Source organism: Vidua chalybeata, chromosome 22, assembly GCF_026979565.1.
Source record: "Vidua chalybeata isolate OUT-0048 chromosome 22, bVidCha1 merged haplotype, whole genome shotgun sequence".
Classification (NCBI taxonomy): domain Eukaryota; kingdom Metazoa; phylum Chordata; class Aves; order Passeriformes; family Viduidae; genus Vidua; species Vidua chalybeata.
Window position 1 is genome coordinate 7347210 of NC_071551.1, and position 15739 is coordinate 7362948.

The 15739-nt window shown below is 47.6% G+C and overlaps 1 protein-coding gene across 4 annotated transcripts in view; it reads right to left on the minus strand.

The window, feature by feature from the left end:
* RERE (arginine-glutamic acid dipeptide repeats) overlaps positions 1 to 15739 on the minus strand; it is a 173698-nt gene that overhangs the window by 109248 nt on the left and 48711 nt on the right. For all 4 annotated transcript variants that reach the window (XM_053963019.1, XM_053963018.1, XM_053963016.1 and 1 more), the window contains exon 2: positions 8307 to 8777. In XM_053963019.1, the coding sequence (XP_053818994.1) occupies positions 8307 to 8631 (325 nt within the window). In that variant the 5' untranslated portion in view covers positions 8632 to 8777. The remainder of the gene's footprint in view (positions 1 to 8306; positions 8778 to 15739) is intronic.

A 15739-nucleotide genomic window follows, 5' to 3' on the forward strand; every position in this document is an offset into this window, starting at 1 on the left:
CCTCCAGGAGCTCTTGGGGACTCACAGGGGAGCCAGTGAGATTCCACACACAGAGCACCACAACTTGCAAGAGCTTTTTCTTTTTTTTCCCCTCGGTATCTGGGCTGTGCAAGCCTCATTTTCCAGAGTTTTATCAGGCAGCACCAACAGCTGAGCAGCCCTGTGGAATGGCTGGCACAGAGTGAGGGGATGTGGCATCTCCCAAGGATAAAGACTTGCTCTGGGTTGCACTAGAGGGAGGCACTGCTGGCTGCCTGCCAAGCCCTAAAACAATGATGACATCCAGTTACAAGGCTCCAAAGCAGGAGAGGCCAGGCAGATAAGAAAAACAAGTTTATCCAGGTGCACAGCAAGGTTGGGGATGACAGAAACTCGAAAGATGCCCTCCAGAAAAAGGAGAGTATTTACAGAAGCACTCACATCAGCCACTCAAAACTCGGCCAAATTCAACATCTGAATGTCAACCTCAACATCAATCACAGAGTTTAGCAATGACAAACCAGCAAATGCTCTGAAAGAAAATTAACAATAAAAATAAAAAGAAAAGGGCTTTCTGTAACCTTTGCAAAAGAGTAAGGAAATGTTGAGTCCCCTGCACAGCCACTGGATTCCCTGCCTGTCTGCAGCCATGAGTGCATTGCTCACTTCCCTATTCCGTGTAAAACGTCCCACTGGAGATGAAGCATTTCCCTGACACATGGTACAGAGTCATTCTGCCTTTGGGCTTGTGATATTCACCAGATGTGCCCTAGTTCTGAAGGGTTACATTAATATTCCCACACTCAAAGCTGCTTTTAAAATTAGAGCTTCAATGCATGGACGTAAAAAATTCTCTTGGAAAAACACCCCAACCAGCTCCATTTTCTGAACCTTCAGCAGCTTAAATGCTGCAGTTTTTGTAGTAACCAGCTTCACAATTAGAACCCTTTCATGTCTTACCTAATGAGTCAACACTTCCATCATCCAAGGAACAAAGCCATAGGCTCTCTGCACAGCACACACTTCCACAGGGAGGATGTTCCTTGAAAGCCTTTGTCAAGGAATTCTCTACAATCCCTCCCCCTCAGGTCTCCAGCTCACTCCTTGCATGTGTCTACAGACATGTATAAACCCTGAACTCAAGCTGTGGCACCAGCAGTTGAAGGATATTTACACTCCTGAAATCAGGACTATTTACATTGCTCATCCTGGTGCCTGAAATGAAAAGGCTCAGCAGCCCCAGAGCCCTGTGCCAGCCCCTGAGGAAGCCTGAGCAGGCAACCCTGGTCAGAAACTGCTCTGCCAGAGCCAGTGGGAAGCCCAGGACCCTCCCAGGTGCTCCAGGTTAAATGTCAGCACCCCACGGGCAGTTAAATGGGATTAGGAGCAGGGTGCCAGCACTCACAGATCATCAGTGAGCCAGTGGTACCTTCCAAAGGCTCAGAACCAACATTCAGGGAGTTGAAAGGCTGAAATCTGAACTTGCCTGCAGCCCAAGCTCAGGAAAATTGCCAAAGCCTTGCACACAAAGGTCAGCAGTGGAGACAAACCTCGAGCAGCAGCAGCAATGCCTTTGGAAGGTGGCTCAGTGACAAACACGGAGAGGCAGCGAGGAGGGCCCTGGCAATGCCAAACACGTGCTCTGGGCTCCAGCAGCATTCCCACTGACAGGTAGGGAGCTGTGCACTTGCCTCTCTTCCCCCATATGGCTGACAACAAACAAATTGCCAGTCTGATCTTTTAGTGTCACTTCCTGCTGAGCAGATTTCAAGCAACGCTGCTGGCTCCTTGTCAGGGAACGACGAGCTGGAGCCCTGCTCTGCAATAAATGGCTCAAGCAATTTACTGTGTTCATTTGAAGCTCACAGGAGTATTCCCAGTGCCTGGACTATAGTTCTTATTTGGCAAATGATTTTATTATAAACCGGTATCATAGTGAATCCATTTTCTTTAAGGGGTTTTGCTGCTGTTTAATGGACTGTCAGTATAATTTAGATTTCATCTATTTAAACTCATTCAAGCCTGGCTCCTGATTGTACAATAAATGGAACATATTTCTATTCAACAAAATTAATGACAGCTAATTGTACTCTGCAGCTCCCAATTTCATAAAAGCAACTGTTCTGCAGCTCAGGCCCCCAGCTACATCATTTCCCACACCAATTATTTTCCTGCACTTTTCAAGCATGTCCACAACACTGCACAGCTCTCCTTGTAAGGTGCATCCACACATCCTTCATTAACAGATCTGGTACAAAGCACCTTTTTACATGAAGCTGTGTCACCAAAAATGCCACGCTGCAAGCAAAGGCATCGTGTCTGCTCAGCCCCCACCTCGTGCCAGGGGCTCCTCCTGCCTCGGAGATGTTTTTTCAATTAAACACATGAAAAGGGAGGAGGGGTGAGAACAAGAATCCAGGCTGATAAAAGAAATCAATTAAATAACCAGTTCGTCTGAAACTCCTCCTCTAGCAGCAGATAAGCTTTGCAGCACGTGTGCCACCTCTGACAGGCTTTTTCTGGCCTCTGAAGGCCACAGAAAACTTTTGCTGGAGGTGCCACACCTGCCCCCAGTGCTCCTCAGTGATGCTTCACAAATCCCCACGTGAAACCCCACCTGCCTCCCACAGCTCTTCATGGACAGTGTGGGGGACAGAAGGACAAAGAGCACCAAAAATGCACCTCATGACCCCACCTGATTTATTCTCAACAGCCTCAAGCCCACCAAGAGAACTCTGCTATTCCCAAGCCCGTCACCAACACCAAGTGGCTCCTGAACTCCTCTCCCTCCGCTGTCCTTATGAGAATTGAAGTGTAACACAGCACACCTCATCAGCATGTGATGGGCTTCACCTGGGTGTCCTCAAGCAGAAGCAGTGCAGCCCCAAACCCTGACACCCCTGAGCCCCACTGCTGCCTGCCAGCCCCAGACTGCCCACCTGCAAAGAGCCCCTGCAAAATCACCCCACGTTTCACAAGCAGCACGTGTCTCCTGAAAGGAGAAGTTTTCCTGCCTGTAAAAGGCTCTGAGGAGCCCTTCCCAGGGAACAGTACAGCAGCTGTGAAGCTCAGCTTGCAGCACAAGTGTATTTATTTCCTTTCAGCACTGGCACCTTGCTCCTTCATTTTCAAGCCTAATGATGAGGTCAGGATGGAAAACTAATGGTGAATCCACATCCCCAGAGCCACACACCCAAGCCTGGGCACCCCCAGCCCCTCCGAGCTGCTCTCTGCAATTTATCCAGAGCCAAACAAAGCCAGAGGAATCCATTTGCCAGCTCAACCTTGATCTGCACTTAAGGCTCCATCTGTCAGGCCCCAGCAGCTGCCCTGGACACAGCAGTGCCTTCCCTGCTAGAAGGAAATGTGAACTCAGTAAATGTCTTTTTTAATCCAGTCTGGCTCCTGCTCACTGTTTGTACTGACAGCAGGGACAAAAGTTACCTCTGCACCAGGGGCTGAGCCGGGCTCCAGTGCAGCCTTTGCTCTCTTCCATGCTCAGAATTCTCCACCTGAGCCCTAAAATCCCAGTGCCAGGTCACTAATTCCAGCCCTGGGATGTCCCAGCACAGGACAGAGCCTGGGACAGGCTGTTCCTGCCCTGCACACTTCAATCAGCCTCAAAGAAAACCCTCCTGTGATGCTCTCATGCATTTTCTTAACTCTCCTGGCATGTTTTAAGGCTCAGCTACTAATCCAAGCCTTTTCTTTAATGTTCTTCCTTCTTTTAATTACCAAAGGAGGAATGGGCAATGAATGCATTTGTTTCCATTAAAACAAAAGTTTTGAAGATAATATTTTTCCTCACCACTATTCACATATGCAGAAAAGTTGAAAACAGTGGTGGAAGTGTGAAAAATAAGGGGACTTTCACAACCACATGAAGCAGCACAGTCTAAGGTTACTCCTATTTACAGCAGCTGAAAGTCTGTCACTGAATTATTTCAACAATCTCCTATCACAATGCTAACAGACTTTCAAAAGAAGAGGAAAATACAGATTGCACCATTCTAGAGCACATGCTCATATCAACTATGGAGCTTCTGAGGGAAGAGAAGCCCACATGTGCAAAAATACACATCACAAACCCACACAACATGCACAGAACACAACAGTCTGGGCAAAGACCTCCTAAAATTACAATGTACAGCTGAAAGAATCATTTCCCTGCATTCCTTCCTTCTGCCCAAGCAACAAATTAAAATTAAAACCACCCAGAAAATAATTAACTTTCCTCCTTGCAGCTCCAGCAGCCCAAAATACACTTGCCAGAACGTCAAAGCTTACAGCAGAAGTTCCTGCTTGTGTTATGTGTATTTTTATACTGAATTCTGGCCTGGCCACTTTTCTCAGCAGCTGCAGTGGCACATGTCAGTCCCTGCACATGGGAGCTGCTCCCCAGCCTGTGCAGTGCTTATTGTAAATGCAGGTGAAGCTGGTGGGAAGAAATGCTGATGTCCAACTCCAGCTCAGGAGGCTGAATGATTTCCTTATTAGAACTATGCTATAACACATTAATATGCTATTTAAAGGAGATACTAAAACTACAAACCTGCTTTTCTAACTCCCATCTTTAACCCACTCACAACTCGTGACCCTCTCTGAGAGTGCAGCCACAGGTGGGTTGGATTGGATTGGATGGGATGGGATTGGATTGGATCGGGTTGGATTGGGTTGGGTTGGATTGGGTTGGGCTGGGTTGTGTTGGATTGGGTTGGGTTGGATTGGATTGGACTGGATTGGGTTGGATTGGATTGGGTTGGATTGGGTTGGGTTGGATTGGGTTGGATTGGATTGGGTTGGGTTGGGTTGGATTGGATTGGGTTGGATTGGATTGGGTTGGGTTGGGTTGGGTTGGATTGGATTGGGTTGGATTGGGTTGGGTTGGATTGGGTTGGATTGGATTGGGTTGGGTTGGATTGGGTTGGGTTGGATTGGCCACCAGGTTCAAACAATCCTCACCAGAACCCAACCAAGCAACCACCCCAGGTAAACAATTCTCCAAACACATTCCACATGGGAAAACAAGGAGCAGGAATAGAAATTGTTTTCTCTTTCTTCCCTCTGTGCTCCTCTATGACAAATCCTGCGAGAGAGAAGGATGTGCTGCCACGGTGCTGATGTGAGGCATGGCTCTGAGGCAGACCCTGCCAGGTGCCCAGGGCAGGTGTCCCTGTGCCCTCCCCTCCCTGTCCTGCAGGCTGGCACGCTGTGCTGCTGGATCCTGCAGGCTCAGCAGGGCATTTCAGCATTTCACCCTGCCTTACCTCCTGCTGAAGGGCTGCTTGCACAGCCACTGATGTCACTGCAGAAACAGATCCTCACAAATCCTTTTAATTCCTGCAGATCCTTTTAAATGGTTCTACGTAGGCAAAGCAAACAACGTTGTCCCCATCTCCAGGTGACAGTCACCTGCTCTGCCCAGGCTCCAAACCAAGTCAGACTTTCACCCAGCACCCCACAGCAGCACCAATATCCTCAGCACCCATTCCGTGCCTTTAATTCAATCACAGCCCTTCCTGAGGTGGATTCTGCCAAAAGCCAGGGACATAGAAGGGATCAGTCTGCATGGGAAATGGAAGGAAAATCAGCATTAAATGATCTAACTGAAATCCAAGAGAAGAAAAAAAAATAATTCTCAGTCTTAACACAACTCTCTTTCATTGTCATCTCCCTGTGCTTAGGAAGCCTAAAGCAAATTTGAATATACCCTGTGCAACAAAAATTAATGTTATTCCAACAGGCAATCTGACAACAGCAAGGTGAGAACTGCAAGGGGAAAAAGAAGGAAAACCCCAGAGATTAGATTTGGAAGGAAATGGGAGGGAGGTTGTGGAAACTGAGAGGACAGATGGGGAACTGGGCCAACAAGCTTTTAGGATAGGCCTGTGTGATTTCCAGCAAAGTAGAGAAGATTAATTGCATAGTGTTGTCTAAGCCCTACTCAATTCTTCTTAATACATTATTTAAAGCTGTGCTCACATTCATTATATCTATGCAAATTAATAAGAGCAGTATTTACATGGTAACAATACAGTGAAACCTTTCACTCTAAAAAAATTCAATGATCTTGATTATCTGTTTATTTACAGTTTATTTGCTATTACTCCAATACAGCTGCTGAGTTCAGCACAGGAAAAAAAGCAGAATTAAGTGCTGGATTAAGTACTCTACAGCAGTGGGGTAAGCACAGAATGAGATTTTAACCAAGAAATGCAGACCTTGAACTTTTGTCCACGTCAGATGAGAGCACTTAAGAGAAAGAATCAAATGATTGGAAAGGATTTCCTCTCCTTAAAGCCCAGAAGATGTAAGCTGAAGATAGCTATCCCTTCTGCTCACACCTTTAATTTTCATCTTTCTAATCCTTGCTGTGTCTCATTAATTTAAACTCTCTAAACCCTCTTAAAATTAATGTAATTTTCACCCTTAGCCACAAATACATCTCCGTGTATGTAAGGAGCTGAAGAGCTCCTTCTGTAATGGATGCTAACATTGGTTTAGAACACCTCCAGCACAGGGATGTGGAGTCAAGATCTCACTCCTGACAAGAAATTCCCTTTAAAATCAAATTTAAAAGTGGGTGTATTCAGTTAAGGTTCCAGCTGTGCCCAGGTCTCCCCAGAGCTGAGCTCACGTTTGCTCTCATCACTCTCAGCAGTCTCCAAGACAAGTCTTACAGCAGCACAAAGAGCCCACACAACAGAAAAGTGTCAATGCCAGGGTACATCTCTTATGCTGATTACTATTGACAAAATGTAAAATTTAATAAGCAGGGATTTCAGTTACAGGACAGCTACAAAATGTCCCCATTGTCACAAACAGTATGGCTTTCCTTGCTCTTTCCCTGGACAGCCTCCTCCAGATCAGCCACAGCCACTGCTCCATCCTTCTACAGGATAAAATTGAGACCACAAACTGATTTCCCATCTTCATTTTAAGCAAACTCTTTTTGCAATAAAGCCAGTGAATCACATTGTACTCCTGGGCCCACACAACAGCTGTTCTCAACAGATTCTGAATTATTTTTCATCCTCTGACACTGAAAATAAGATTGCCACCAAAGCTGACGCTTCTGCAGGCTCCCAGTTGCCCCTGCTGAAAAACAAATATTACTGAGCCATGAGCCCTGACACCATGGCAAGAACAGCTCCTTTGCAGTGATTGATGAAATGAGCTGAAATTGAAGCTGAGGCATTTCAAGAGAGAAGCTATTCTGACTAATGTTGGTAGAGCTAAGTGCAAGCCAGGCTGCTCAAGGCTCCCGTGGGAGGAGGAGGACGGAACGCTGCACATCCCACCTGGACGTGTCCCCACACACAGCACGAGCACTCACAGCCACTAAAACTGCATGCAGCACCTCCAACACCCCCTCTGACCTCAGGAGATTGCTGCAGCTCAGCTGAGCAGCTCCTCGTGGAAAATCAGACAGGATCTGACCTCACTGGCTCCCTGTTTCCAGCCTGACACCATCTCTGCTCTGCCCCAGCAGTGCCACTGCAGGGTATGAAACTGCCAGGGCCCTTTAGGCAGTGCTGCCAACAGAGCAGCCAAACACAACCCCAGCCTTGGGGAACAAACTCCAGGCAGCACTTTTAAAGTGCTGGGCAGACAGACAGGGAGGCTTGGACCCACAAATGGGAGCTGGGTAATCTCAAGCGCAGTTTGAGGAAAACATTCCCTGGCAGCAGCCACAGGTTAGACCTTGAAACCTTACATGAGAGCCTAAAAAATTCCTGTGAACTTGGCAGTAATTCAGAGGCACATCCAAGATGTGCAGAGCACACTGCAAGCTGCTGGTGCTGTCCCCAAAACATCCCTGATTCCAGCACTGCTCTGCCCAACAGCTGGGCACAGGCAGAGGCAGGAACGAGGGGTGGAACCAGTGCAACAGCAGCTCTGAGACCCTCACTCATCGGGGTTGTATTTCACAGAGCAACCAGAGATTCCCAGAAAAGCTTGCCAGAAAGGCTGAGGATGTCTGCACATCCCCCCAGCTCAGGGTGGGTCTCGCTCCAAAGTGGGAGTGAAGCATTTAATGCATTATCCAATTTAGTTTCCAAACTCCCAGGGACAGAGGCTCCATGTGATGCACAGATAATTAATGCAACAGGAAGCAAAAAGGGTGGCTCTTTTCCAAAGGGGAGCTAAGCTCATTCCCACAAATCAGACACCACCAGATACAGCCAGCAGCTTCCCATGCACGGCCACACTTGCCTGCAAGGGGAAGGCTGCAGCCTGGCCCAGGACAGGGATAAGTGCAGTTCCCAGGAGCACACCGAGCAGCTCTGGGGCACCGGAGACAACACGAAACGAGAGCTGCTCACCTCCAGGCCTGTACACCACGTCGTCCTCGGTGATGAAGGACGTGATCTCGCCATTGTCCGTTCTCTCGTAGCGCGACTTCTTCTTGGGGGGTTTCTTTTTGCTCTTCTTGGTGGACTCCTCGGTGGTGGCACTGTTGTTGTCATTGTCCTCGTCCTCGCTGTGCTCGCTCTCCGCGTAGTTCTTGGCGCCTCCCTCCAAGGTGCAGCTGCGCCGGGGCCGCGAGTTCTCGCTCTCCCTCGCCTTGTCCCGCTTGTCCCGCTCCTTGTCCCGGTCCCTGTCCCTGTCCTTCTCTTTGTCTTTGTCTTTCTCCTTGTCCGCTGTCATGATTCGCCACGTGCCTTCTTCTGTCCTCTCACGGCTGGGCCTCCGTGAAAGGTAGACAGTGAGCCTGGGCTTCAGTCTTCTGAATTTCTCACTCAAAGCCAGGAAAAATTCAACCACTCCAACAACCCCAGCGTTTTAAAAAGGTTCTTGAAGAGGTGAGGGGAGAGAAAGAGGGAAAAAGCCCACGTTAGTATTCCAAATTCTTTCAATCCCTTAAGATAAAAATTAAAACCGAATAAAACCCCGCATCCTACAGCAATTCAGTGTGGAAAGCACAAGCAGTAAAATACAAAGCAACCTTTTGAAGACTTCACAGAAATGGTAACTTCAGTGTCTGTAAATGTTTGAAGCTACCTCCATCCTCAAAAAAGATCCCTCAATTCCTTAAAAAAATTCTCCAGTTCACTGCAGACACGTAATAACTTCTGGGATGGGGAGTGCCCGCTGAGAGCAGGTATCACTTCATACCTGGAGCTAACAGGGAGCATGCCAGTGCCAAAAACAAAACCCATAAAACATTTCAGAAAGGACAAGTGCAAAGAGGAAGAGGCTCCAGCTTTCCTCTGGAAGCAAATGAGGGAGTTCAGCAAATGGCAGTATTGTTTTACATCTCACCACCGCTCCCAAGCAATGCCCTACAAAGCTGGTACAGGGTAAGGGATGCCATCTGCCACTTCCAGGGCAATCTGTTAGCAAGTCCTGCCCCTACCCTGCTTTGCCAAAAATAGAGCTAACCTGTAATCCACAGATTACAGGAATTAATTAATTGAAACAGAACCAAACCACAGTAGTCACAACTGCACTAATGAAATCTGCTTTTCCATATATAAAAGCAGGACCTTTCATGAAAGCAGGATATTTCCAAAAGGAGGCGTTCAACTCACAAAGACAAATTACCTTTTTTTTTTCCCCCTAATCCACCAATAATGCTGAATCTGCCCACATCCAGTTCCTAAGTTTCCAGGAAGCTACTACGTGGTGCAACTCAGAATTAGCCCATGGTGTAGAATGTCTGAAAGGCAGGGACCTGAGAACATTGATTGTTCATGCATTAAGCTTTTGAAACCACATCAGAGAAGGAAAAAGGCTGGTTTGATTTTTGAGAAGTCAGCTGAGGAGTCCCCGATCCCGTGCACTGGAAATTCCTTCAGCCCTACACAGATCTCAGCCCTCAATGCTCCCGTCCCTCCTGCTCCTGCAGCAGTGGGAGCAGCAGAGGAGGCAGGGAGAAGAAGAGGCAGGCAGACACAAGAAGGGACACACAGACACAAGAAGGGACACACAGACACAAGAAGGGACACACAGACACAAGAAGGGACACACAGACACAAGAAGAAGGGACACACAGACACAGGAAGGGGCACACAGACACAGGAAGAAGGGACACACAGACACAAGAAGAAGGGACACACAGACACAAGAAGGGACACACAGACACAGGAAGAAGGGACACACAGACACAGGAAGAAGGGACACACAGACACAAGAAGGGACACACAGACACAGGAAGAAGGGACACACAGACACAGGAAGAAGGGACACACAGACACAAGAAGAAGGGACACACAGACACAAGAAGAAGGGACACACAGACACAGGAAGGGGCAGACTGCTTGTGCTGCTGCAGAGAGGCTGTGCCGGGGGTCTCGGGGGCAGGTAGGAAATGATGCTGTTTGCTCTGCCCCCAGCACCTCTGCCAGCTCCCAGGGGATGGGATGGAGCTGCAGTGGAGAGCACCCCAGTGAGCCTGGCAGCTGCCAGGGAATGCTGAGAGCCTGCAGGGATTCAGGAAGAAACCTCACACATTTCCAGAGGGGAGGGAATTCCCCAGCAGCAAAGCCTGGGTTTTTTCCTATTGCTGTTCATACAAAGATCACTTCAGTGAAAGGATCACACCCCTCTTCTGGCATGAGCACCTTCCTTGGACTGACAAGTGCAAAATGTCCATTTTTTTCCTTTAAACCGTTTCCAATTTTAAAAATCCCCATCAGTCACCATTTCATTATTGAGGATGGGTAGTAAATGACAGAAAGAGCAAGTTTGAAACCTGGCCAGCTCCAGGGCTTCTCCTTGAAGCCTCAGGATGAAGAGCTAAGAAGGTGCCAACCACCCCACACCTCTAAACTTAAAGGCAAAATGATTTTAAAAGTTCCTGTCTTAAGGACAAATAAAGAAGTTGATTAGTAACTGACAGATAATGCATCCATATTTATTTTACCTGCATCTGAAACACTCTGAGCCCCACCTCGTATTGTGTAAGTCTCAAGGAGCCAGAGCTGTGCAAACAATTCTGAGAAAGCCACAATTCCAGCGCAGGCTGCTCCTTGCTAAACTTTAATTTGAAAGTAAATGTCAAGTGAAGCACTTTTCAGCAGTGGAGCCTGTCCTGAGGCCGACACCACAGCAAACCCAGTGAGCTCCGGGTGCCTGCTGGGTAAAGCACTTCACAGAAATCCTTCAGTCTTTTTATTACAAGTCCAATTGCTACGGGGATCTTTTTTCCTGGGTTTAATTTCTTTGCACAACACAGCTCTGCATAGAGTAACACTGAATAAACAAACACCATGTTCAGATTATTTCATTCACTGGAGGGCTGTGCAAGAAGCAGTGTGTGCCACACGTTGCTCAGTCTGTTCATCTGTGAAATTTCCACTCAAATGGCCACTTTCCTCCCAGCTCCCATTTCAGGGAGATCCCATAAAAAATAATTTTCACAGCCATTGCTTTCCTACATAAATATATCACATTTCCAAGACGATTTCGCCCCCAATACTCAACTTGAAAGATTTTGCACGATTAAACCAACATCACCATGAAGCACTGACTACTTCTGTCTAAGAATAAAGCAGCTCCATAACTTTCAGAGTAGCTGTAGCAGGAAAAAAACACCTCTCACATTCATTTTTCACCCACCACAGAACAGGAAGCTGCTACAAACTCCACGTGCTGCCTGATCACTCCCTATGTGAGCACTGTGAAAACTGCTCTGCTGACTCAACATCACTCACCAGCTCCAGCTGCTGAGTGGGCTCAGCGCTTGTGCCGCTGTCTGTGCAATGAGGAATGAACACGGGACCCCAAAACCACCGTGACAGAAAGCACAGAAGCACTGGGAGCTCCTTCCCTGCTCCCTGCAGCAATGAAACACACGTTGGATTTGGGATTAGGGCAGCACTAAATTCTGCACTGGGGTTTGCCAAGCTCTGGGCTGTGGCTTTCTGGGCATTTTCCCTGGCAGCTGCTCGTTCTCTCTGCACCAAACCCCACCAGAGCAGCTGCTTGTGTCCCTCTGCCCCAGCCAAGGCGTGCAGGGTACAGCACCACGGGCTGCGGGGCAGGGGCTGCCTTTGGCAGCAATGCACTCTCCTGGCACAGGGAATTCACCCCGGGAGCAAGCCAGGGAAGCTCAAAGGGAACTATCACTTCACAGGAGCTGAGTGTGCCATGCAGAGAACAGCCCCCATCCATTATTTGCTCAATTCAAATTGAAAAAGCCGAGGGAAAACCTTAACTTCGCTGCAGTCACACCCTAAGACCTTTTTGTTGTTATTTTCTAACTGGATCCTCAGGATATGCCATTTCAATAAGTTTATTACATGCACTCTGGGATAAGTTTCTTTATCTCCACCCACTCTGCTATCAGACTTGCAAGGTCTTTTTTATCCTGAATTGTTTAGAGATCAAACACGAGCCAAAAATGTGTTTGCAGAGTTACTCACTAAAGTCTCCTGTTCTCTGCTTTGTAGCAGAAAATGCAGATACTGACAATGTCCCATCATATTCAAATGTTGACATTCCTGTTAAAATGCTCAGGTCTCCAGTGATGAGGAAACGAGAATTTCCCACCAGGATTTTGGAGAAATCCAGCAGGCACAATTTAACCTTTAACTTCATCTAATAATCTGAAGTGCAGAAGTTAATAACCATTATTTTCAACTGATCATTACCCCGTGTTCACCTGGTTCATTTCCCCACACACCCCCCAGCATTTTGAATCTAGTTCAAATTAAAGTTTCAACCTTTTTTACAGCCACAAAACCCTTCTCACACTCCAATCCCAGCCTGGAGAGGAGGACATTGCTACTCCTACAAGTTACCTGCTCCACAGAGTTGTTTTGTCTGGACACCTGGAAACCCCTGTGAGAGCAAAGGGCACATATAGCACCACTGCACATTAAGTACTTAAACCTCTTAACCAGAATTAAAGAGTCAGGTTTTAAAGATAATGTGAAAGCAAGCACCAGAAGTGCTACAAGACTGTAACAGGAAGGCATCTAAGAATGCAGGGCAACTAAAAATATGGAGAAGAGCTCCTTTTTCTTGTTTAAGCTAGACAGATAAATCTTTTAACAAGATTTGTTTGGTCATGTGTTACCAGTCTTAATAAACACAACAGGGCCATTCTTCTGTAAGCTTTTAGTCTCATATTGCCAGATAAAAAGGCAATGTTTTCAGCAAATGCCAGATTAAAGGAACTATGTGCTGCCACTGCTAGAGTTCCTGCCACAGAGCTTTTCTAATTTTGATGTCAAGGAAGAATTTTAACTCAGTTTAAGTGCAAGGGATTAAAACTTTAAAAAAAAAAAAAAAAGGCACAGAGAAAACAGCCCATAAAGGTTTCCCCATATATTTATAAGGTTTTAAGAAAAGCTTTGAGATCATTTGTGGAAAAATAACGCCGGTAAGTCAATCATGAAGGAAAGGAAATCTCAGGTGCCACAGAGAGAAGCAGAGCTGAACTCCAGGAATCCAGGGGCTCACACCCTCACACCCTGCCCGAGCAGGGGAGTTTCCACACAGCCCACCCTGATCCCAGCTCCCTGATAAAGCTCATTAACTGCAGGGGAGCCACACACCTTTAACCTTCAGCTTTCAGGAGAGACTGGGAACGTGTGCTATCAACTTTCTCCCACATTCTTCCCCTATCCCTGTTTGCCATGGAAAATATGAGCTGCAGATATTCAGAGGGACCAAGTACACTAAGAGCTCCTGCAGGATATCCCTGAGAATATTCCCCACTCCCAGGGTCCATTCATCATCTCAGACTGCCAGCACTGACAACAACACACCCAGCAGCTGCAGACTGAGGGCAAACTCAGAGACACCAGCAGAGGAGGGGAGAAGAAAGAAAAGGAGGAAAAAGTAAGAAAAAAGGAAAAGGGAGTTCAGCAAGAGTTTTACCTCACTGTTCTTGGACAGTTTTTCACTGCTGGGTGAGATTTTGCTAAAGACACTCACCCCAACTTTGAAAATCCAGATGCTGCTGGGTTTACCTACAGAATTTTCCAACCACCACACACAGGGCAAAACCACAGGTCTCTCCCTGCCAGTAAACACAGACACACACAAAACCTTTTCCCCATAACATTAATACCCCAGTCAGTAAAAATGCTCAGTTTCCTCCTCTGTGCCAATCCTGCTGGTGCCCAGTGGGTGTTGAAGGGGTCCCACTATCTCTTCTGGAATGCTCAGGGACCCTCCTGGGGAAAAAAGATTTGCTTAAAGTCTTAAAAAGGAGTCTCTCCAGTAATGTATGTGCCTCTAATCAGTTGTCTCCCTTATCTCCTTCCCTGGCATTTGGAGTTTATAACACAAACACAGCCCTGGAGCACTGTGGCCAGCACTGGTCACTGTGAGTTCCATTTTTACAGCCCCCAGCCCTTGGAAGCCCTGTCAGTACATGAATTAAAGCGTGTTTGTTCCCTTTGGGTGCTCTGTGCATGCCCAGGGCAGGGGGAGGAAAGAGGCAGCCCTGCTCCATCAGCAGGGAGGTCACTGCCACTCCAGCCCAGGCACACAATTCCAGGTGTTTCCCATGACAGGCAGTGACCTCTCCTTCCCCCCTGCTATTTACCCAACTTGACCTGAGCAAAGCAAACAGGAGATCTCACATTTCTGAGGCAGGGCTCGGCTCCCCTGCACATTCCACCCACACTGACACAGCCCTGGCTGGGCAGAGATCGGCTCGAGGGGCTGTGTGACACACCAGACATGCAGGCTGACAGCTCAGATAAGACCCTGAGCCCCTCTCTTCAACACAGCCCTGATGCTACACAACTCACAGGAACGGGGGAAGAGCAGCAAAGCAAGATTTCACAGGGCAAAGACATCCCTGCACTTACCCAGAGAAAAGTGACAGGTTATTGGTGTGTCTTCAGAGTCACAAGAGGAACTGCCAGGGAACACCAGGCAATCCTGAGGACCCAAGACAGCAAAGTAACATTTCCCTTTGTGTTATTCTAATGGGCATGGGGAGGACAAATAGAACAGCTTTCTATTTGTGAGAGGTCAGGAATTCAGTAAGGACTGGGAGTGAAATTCTACAAGAGTCAGCTTTGACCCCAGCGCAGACTGAAGGGCTGGGAATGAGGTTTGGAGTGAACAGAGCAGCTCCTACCTCCTCCAAAAATGGATGGGCAATTTATGCACCACATCCACAACAGTGATGTGACAACACCTGCTCTTGGTCAGTTTTACACACAGGCTCCCATGAAAGTACTGTCATCCCAAATAAGCCACATTTTCTCTCCACGCTGCTTCAAGAGCAGCAACATAAGATCAATGCAATCTTAGAAAGTTTCTGCACTGCCAAAATTAGCAGATCAATTAGCTAGGCTTTCTGTCCCATTAGTGTTTGGTGAGGAAGGCAGGGAACAGCAGGGGCAGCCTGCACACTCGCTGTGACACAGGGCTGTGCTCGGGTCTCTGCCTGGCTGTGACACTCACATCACCCTCCCAAATCCCCTTCCAGCTCCTGCAGCTGGCTGCTGTGGGGTGATTCAGGAGCAGAGAGCAGCCCAGGGGCAGGGGCAGGAGTGGAGCACAGCCTCAGCTCCCAGCCCACTGCACTGATCCGTGCCTTAAGTGGCTGCTCAGAGCTCCTGCTGTCGTTTCAGAAGCTGCTTTAATGGCCTCTATACTCATAACACATGGGAGCAAACAGACAATAAATATGAAGCCGTGTATTTACCCTTCTCTGAAGTCATTCAGCCTTAATGTAAGTGATTACCACAATACAGGGCTGAGTAATGTAGACAGTCATCCCATCACACCATTAAAAACCAGAACTTTAAAAAATGACCATATAATGTGGGATAACTCCCTCCTA